The sequence below is a fragment of the Mus pahari genome, chromosome 17, assembly GCF_900095145.1.
Source record: "Mus pahari chromosome 17, PAHARI_EIJ_v1.1, whole genome shotgun sequence".
Classification (NCBI taxonomy): domain Eukaryota; kingdom Metazoa; phylum Chordata; class Mammalia; order Rodentia; family Muridae; genus Mus; species Mus pahari.
In genome coordinates, this window is record NC_034606.1 from 66,664,248 (window position 1) to 66,671,261 (window position 7,014).

The 7,014-nt window shown below is 50.2% G+C and overlaps 1 protein-coding gene across 1 annotated transcript in view; it reads right to left on the reverse strand.

Moving 5' to 3' along the window:
* Positions 1–5,990, reverse strand: part of Spryd3 (SPRY domain containing 3) — a 15,699-nt gene extending 9,709 nt beyond the window's left edge. The window contains exons 1-5 of the mRNA XM_021216778.2: positions 5,905–5,990; positions 3,322–3,468; positions 2,075–2,150; positions 916–1,040; positions 527–662 (exon numbers count right to left, since the gene is read on the reverse strand). Of these exons, the coding sequence (XP_021072437.1) occupies positions 527–662; positions 916–1,040; positions 2,075–2,150; positions 3,322–3,468; positions 5,905–5,927 (507 nt within the window). The 5' untranslated portion in view covers positions 5,928–5,990. The remainder of the gene's footprint in view (positions 1–526; positions 663–915; positions 1,041–2,074; positions 2,151–3,321; positions 3,469–5,904) is intronic.
* Between the last annotated feature and the right edge of the window lie 1,024 nt (positions 5,991–7,014).

The following is a 7,014-nucleotide window of genomic DNA, read 5'->3' on the forward strand; positions in this document are numbered from 1 at the left end:
AGTGTCCCATGCCAGGCAGTGGTGGCACACTCCTTTAATCCCAGCACTTGAGAGGTAGAGGCAGGAGATCTTTGAGTTTGAGCCAGCCTGGTCTACAGAGTGAGTTCCAGGACAGCCAGGGCTACACAGAGAAACCCTGTCTGGAAAAAAAAAAAAATTGTGCCTCATGTAACCCAAACTGTCCTTGAATTCATTAGGCAGCAAAAATGACTTTGACCTTCTGATTCTCCTGAGCACCGGCTGCAGCACCCTGTGTATGTACTGCTGGGGACTGAACACAGAGCCTCGAGTATGGCAGCCGAGCTTGCTGGCTATGGCTGAGCTACATCCACAAGCCCTTTCCCGCTCCCTCCAGTCATAGGTCTCTGCTCCTGTATAGTCACTGGCTGCTCTAAGTCTACGATCTGGATCAAGTCTCAACTGCCCAGGGCATGGAAGTGTCCAGACAGGATTTAAGAACAAACCCATCAGACTCTTCCCTAAGGCAGATTCCGGCCACTTGAACCCTCTGGGGTTGCCCACTCACCCGTTTCCCATTTTTGGTGAAGAAGATCTGGGCAGTCTGTACATCAAAGGACACAGGCTCAATGCCACAGCCGATCCGGTCCCCAGAGTTGCACTTTGACCCGAATTGGCGCCCCTTGGCTCGGCCATTGTACAGCCTATGGAGAGAGTGGCACAAGACACAGGAAGAACTATACATGGTACCTGCTCCTACTCCTCCCTGCCCGTCTCAGCAGCTCCACTCTGGACAGCATCCACCTGTGTCCTGCTATTCATGTCACCCTCTCTGCTGTCCACACCAGCAAGGGTAGCTTATGAAAAAACCCAAGGCAGGAAGTAGAGGTGAAGACCACTCAGAGGCAACTTATTCTTCACAGTCAGACTTCAACCCCACAGCGAAGGACCACTCACTTGCCATCATCAGCATGGTAGGCTACGGAGTCAGGCAACCAGCCAGGCTGGTGATCCAAGCTGTAGTACTGAGGGACCAGCCCCACAGCAATGGTGCCCCGGACGCCACTGTCCACGATAGATACCTGAAGGGACGAGAACAGGACACAGTTCACAGGAAGAGAAAACTGAGTGAACTTGTGGAGAAGAAAGGGAAAAGGGGGTGACCAAAGTGGGGACGAGAGGGTGGGATCTGATGGGGAGAACAGGGGAGGCAGGGATTTTTTATTGTGGTTACTAAGACAATCATCCTTGAGCTTTAGCTGGGCATAATGGCACATGCCTTTAATGCCAGCACTCGGGAGGCAGAGGCAGATGGATCTCTATAAAATCAAGGCCAGCCTGATCAAAAAGCACTTGCGAGACAGAGGCAGACAGATTTCGAGTTCAAGGCCAGCCTGGTCTACAGAGTGAGTTCCAGCACAGCCAGGGCTACACAGAGAAACCCTGTCTTGAAAAAGAAAAAAAGAGTATGTGCTGATCTAAGTTTGGTTCCATGACCCACATCAGGTAGTTCACAACCACCTGTAACTTCAGCTCCTTGGAGCTCTGACACTAACTTCCAGTTCCCACAGGCTCTATAATCACATGCACATATCCACACACAGGCATTAATAATAAATAAATAATAATTAATAATGACAATAATGTTAAGCACAGAATCAATTCTGGGCTTCTGTTAGGGCAGCAGTCCTTAACCTGTGGAGCATGACCCCTTTGAGGGCCAAACAATCCTTTCACAGTGGTTCCTTAAGACCATTGGGAAACATGTGTGTTTACATTAAAATCATAGCAGTAGCAAAATTATAGTTATAAAGTGGCAACAATCATAATTTTATGACTGGGGTCACCACAACCTGAGGAACTGTGTTCAGGGTCGCAGCGTTAGGAAGGCTGAAAGCCAGAGACAAGGGTCAAAGTCTACCTGGGCAAGGGGACAGCGGAGCAGAAGGGCAGGATTGAGGAGACCCAGGGCACCTGTCTCTCAGATGGAGAGTCTCGCTGGCCTGCACCTCCTCCCAAGGCCAGGTCTTAGGAGAGGAGCTTTATGAACTCACTCCTCACCAACCCCATCACCACATCCCAGCCCCCCAACTCTGCCCACCTACTGCTTGATCACCTCAAAATAATTGCTGTCCTTGGTCAGCGGCCGAGACGCCACATAGCAGCCAACTTCACCAGAATTTCCATGGTAACTAAAGGAATGTAGAAAGGTTCTGTTAGCAGGTAAGCCCGGGTGTTGGGAGGACGTCCTAATACTCCAAACCCAACTTTGTGAGAGCTAGCTCATCAAGGCACACTTCAGGAAATCTGTGCATAGCCAAGCACAGCAGCACCTGGGAGGCAGAGACAGGAGGATCTCTGAGTTGGGGGCCATCCTGGTCTACAGAGTGAGTTCCAGGACAACCAGGGTTACAGAGAAACTATGTCTTGAAAAGAAAGAGGGAAAAAAATCTGCATGCGCGGACAGACAGACAGACAGACACACACACACACAGAGTACTAATGGTACCTTATGTACCCTTCCCACTGCTTCCAGCCAGAGTCCAACCCACATTAGATCAGTACAACCTAGTTTCTTCATTTTCAGGAGAAAAAAAATATACAAACTTCCCTAATTGCTTTTTAGGGGCCCCACAGTGTTGTCTAACCTCAATTCCTCCTGCTGCACTTTGGTCCTTGCCTTCAGCCCTGTCCTCAGTGGAGCTAGAAGACAGCTGGTCAAAATCCTCCAGACTGAAAGAGTCATTCAGTCTCCTGTATTTCAGCTTTCCTCCCCTCAGGCTAAATAATGCTAGTTCCTTCTCCCTTTAGATGAAAACTACCTGATGTAGGCAGAAAGGAGTCAGGGGAGGTTCAAGACAGAAAAGATAAAAATACAAACCAAAGGTGTAGAATGACACGGAGTAGATGGTTACCCCACTCCCTTAGGGTAGTACTTGTGACTATGTAGTACCTATGCTACTACAGAACTGGGACTCCCTAGACAGGGCCTGTTGCTATACAGGAGGCCCCTCCCTGGTGTGCCCTGTCTTCGAAATGCAGACTTGAGGGGATGCAGGTCACACAGATTCACTGTAGTGACAGAGTCTAGCAGCCTCCAATATCTGCCATGGGAACTTCCAAGTCAGAACAGGGCCTTTCTGGATCCCATGTGACCTAAAGAGAATCAACCTCCTTTGACAGCCATCTCCCCATGCACACACTAAATAAACAAATCAAAACGTCAACAACAGTCTGAGTGACCCGGTGACGGGGGGGGGGGGGGGGATGAGTGTAGGCACCGGGGTATACACACCCCTTTCCCTGTCTGAGACCCAGAAAAGGACTGATAGGGACAGGGTGGAACCAGTTTCCTACGCTCACCTCAAAGTGTCACCATCTACAAGGATATGCTTGAACCTCTCCTGATAGCGGAAGGCCCGGACCTCTCGGATCTCCCGAATCCTCCTTCGCCAGTTCAGAAACCGGTAGTGCAAGTTGAGGTCATCCATCTTGTTCATGAGAACAAACCTATGACAAGACAGACAGATGGCTGAGAAGGAAGCGGAGATCAGAGCAGAGGACCTCAGCCTGCTCAACCTTGAATGTACAAAGTGCGCCAGACTTGAGGCCGGATGTCCAAATACATCAAGAGCTCCGGCCTCAGCCACTCAGGCAATAGATGTTTATTGGGCTTTTTAGCCTGTGCTCTGTTATCAGAGCTAGGAACAAAGTTACAAGCAAGGTAAATGAATCTGGATGCTTCTTCTCACAGTTTCCACTCAAGTAGGCATGGGGGAGCATGGCAGATAATAAACACAAATGGTCATTTTTTTAAAAAAAAAATTTACTTATTATTATATGTAAGTACACTGTCACTCTCTTCAGAGTGACACGTCTCTTCAGACGCACCAGGAGAGGGCGTCAGATCTCATTACAGATGGCTGTGAGCCACCATGTGGTTGCTGGGATTTGAACTCAGGACCTCTGGAAGAGCAGTCAATGCTCTTAACCACTGAGCCATCTCTCCAGCCCACAAATGGTCATTTTAACTAGTGAAAGAAAAAAAAAATCCACAGAGATGTAACAAAATAGTGGACAGGGACAGTCTCTGAGGTACTGCCTGAGAACTGAAAGAGAGGCAGGCAATGTAACAGTGTAACGAAACTCATTCCAGACAGAGGAAACAGCTGCTCAGGCCCATGGGTAGAAGAAGGGTGTCATGGCAGAGAAAGACAGCAGGCCAGGGTCGCTGTATGTAAGGAAAGTGAATGAGAATAGGGTAAGGGGGGAGAGGGGATGTTGAAGAGATGGCTCAGGGATTAAGAGCACTGACTGCTCTTCCAGAGGTCCTGAGTTCAAATCCCAGAAACCACATGGTGGCTCACAACCATCTGTAATGAGATCTGATGCCCTCTTCTGGTGTGTCTGAAGACAGCTACAGTGTACTCACATACATAAAATAAATAAATCTTAAAAAAAGAAGAAGAAGCCGGGCAGTGATGGCACATGCCTTTAAGCCCAGCACTTGGGGAGGCAGAGGCCAGCAGATTTCTGAGTTTAAGGCCAGCCTGGTTACAAAGTGAGTTCCAGGACAGCCAAGGCTATAGAGAGAAACCCTGTCTCCAAAAAACAAAAACAAACAAACAAAAAGAGTAGAATAAGGTAGCCAGGTGTGGAAGCACATGCCTTTAATGCCAACACTCCAGAGGCAGTGGCAGGTGGTATTCTATGACTAAGAGGCGGCCAGTCTGGTCTCAAAGCAAATTTCGGAAGACAGCAAGGTTTAGACAGAGAAACCCTGTCTAAAAAAAAAAACAAAACGAACAGGATAAAGCAAGAGACTATCCACAGTCAGGACTTTTAAATTTTATTTCAAGGGTAATGAGAAACTTCTAGGGAGTTTTAAGCAAGAAAAGGTATGATTTTGTTTGTTTGTTTGTTTGTTTTTCTGAGACAGGGTTTCTCTGTGTGCCCCTGGCTGTCCTGCAACTTACTAGCCTTGAACTCAGAAACTGGCCTGCCTCTGCCTCCTGGGTGCTAGGATTAAAGTGTGTACCCCCACCCTGCCTGAAGCCCATGCTCTTCAAAGCACCCAGCCTTCTCTTCTGCCAGAACCCCAGCCCATTGTAGTCCGCCGAGGTAAACGGATTTCTGAATTCTACAACAGCCTGCTCTACATTGTGTGTGCCAGGGTAGATGGGGCTACACAGTGAAGCCCTGTCTCAAACAAAAGAAAAAACAACTTAGCAGATCTTAACCCCAAGTTGTAACAGAGTTCTGAGGGCCGCAGCCCCTAAAGCAGCAGCAGTACAGGAGGAAAACACGGGACCCTCTCTCGGTATTTAGATAACAAGCAAGGCCAGCAAATGAATGAATGAATAAAATCGTCCAGAGATCCAAAACGATGGGAAAACGATGAAGAAATATTTTCTCCCTGCCTCCCAAACACCTGGCACTGTGCCCTACACACAGTAGGTGCTTAGCAAGCCTGGGCTAAGCTGAGTTCGACCCCAATGTGCACACTGGGACTCTTCTGCAGGAGCTACAGACCAGCACAGGTTCCACAAGAGTAGACACCTGCGGTGCAGCACTGGGATTCCCCCAGGGCCCTGGGCCAGGACTCGAACCCAGGTAGATGTCGGAGCCCCAGATCTGAAGGCATCGGATCTTTGAGAACCTGACAGCCTCAGCACCAAGCAGCTGCCGCCGCACTGGGTCCGGGCGCCGCCTCAGCACCGCGGGGTCTCTCAGGTGACACCCGGGACCACCCGGCCTTAACCTGTCAATGCGGCTACGCCCCGTCGTCACAGGCCCTGGCTGCAATGGGGAGGGTGCGCGGCGAGAGGAACGCCCGTGACCGGAGCCCCTGGCCCCGCCCTGAGGCCGCAGCGGTCGCCCAGGACCCCCGCCTCGAGATCTGCAGAGACCGAGGCCTCCGGGACCCCGCCCCCGATCCCCGCCTACCGGGGCCGCCGCGTCCTCCTCATCCATAGGCCTCTCAGCTCCGCGTTGTAGCTCTTCGGCCGCCGCCACCACACACATCCGGGTCCCCGCCCTTCCTCTGCTCCGTGAGGCCCGCCCCTCACCGCTGGATCTGACCAATCCTCAGCGCTCTGTGAAGACGGGCGCCTTCAGCAGCCAATCGCAGGGTTCAGGCGGTGTGGGGCGCGGCCCGGTGAGCCGGGTACCTAACACTCGGCAGCGTCTGAGGAACCTTGGTGTCGGGAGGGTGGGGGAGGCGACGTGGCCACCTCAGGCACTCGGAGCTAAGGGAGGCAGTCAAGGGGCAGCTCCCTTGGGGCGGAGTATGTCCCTGTGCCCGTGCGAGCGTAGTGTTTCCAGAGCCAGAAGTGATGCTAAAAGCCTCTCTGAATGTCCTTTTGAGCCACTTAATGGCCTTTGGGGGAAAAAAAAATTCTTAATGTATCGCCTTTTTTACGCATGAGAAGCCACAGCGGCAGCACTCAGCTGGCACCATATGCTTCTCTCCGGAGCATCCCTCTGCACCACGTTCGTTCATTCCAGGACAGACGTTCCAGAACAGGAGAGAACATATACAAAAGGCACCGTGGGATGAAACCCCGTGCTCTTTGGGCTTGGGCTTGGTAGGAAAGTTAGCTCATCTGTGTCATGCACCTCCTATAAAGGGTGTGATTGCCCTTGGAAGGAAGTGGGATCCTTGGACATCTTCCATGTTTTGCCCTTAAGACCGAATATTCTTTCCAGAAAGACTCATTCTGTGTCAGAAACATAAACGAACATATTTGTGTCTTTCCACATCTAAATTTATTATCAATACATCAGCAAGTGATGTCAGCTTCTTTGGCGGCAATTTGCCAATTAGACCTGATTTACATTGATAATGGGTCCTTACCAAGCACATATACTTTTTTGTTTTGTTTTTCTTTTTTTTTAAAGATTTATTTATTTATTATATGTAAGTACACTGTAGCTGTCTTCAGACACTCCAGAAAAGGGCGTCAGATCTTGTTATGGATGGTTGTGAGCCACCATGTGGTTGCTGGGATTTGAACTCCGGACCTTTGGAAGAGCAGTCGGGTGCTCTTACCCACT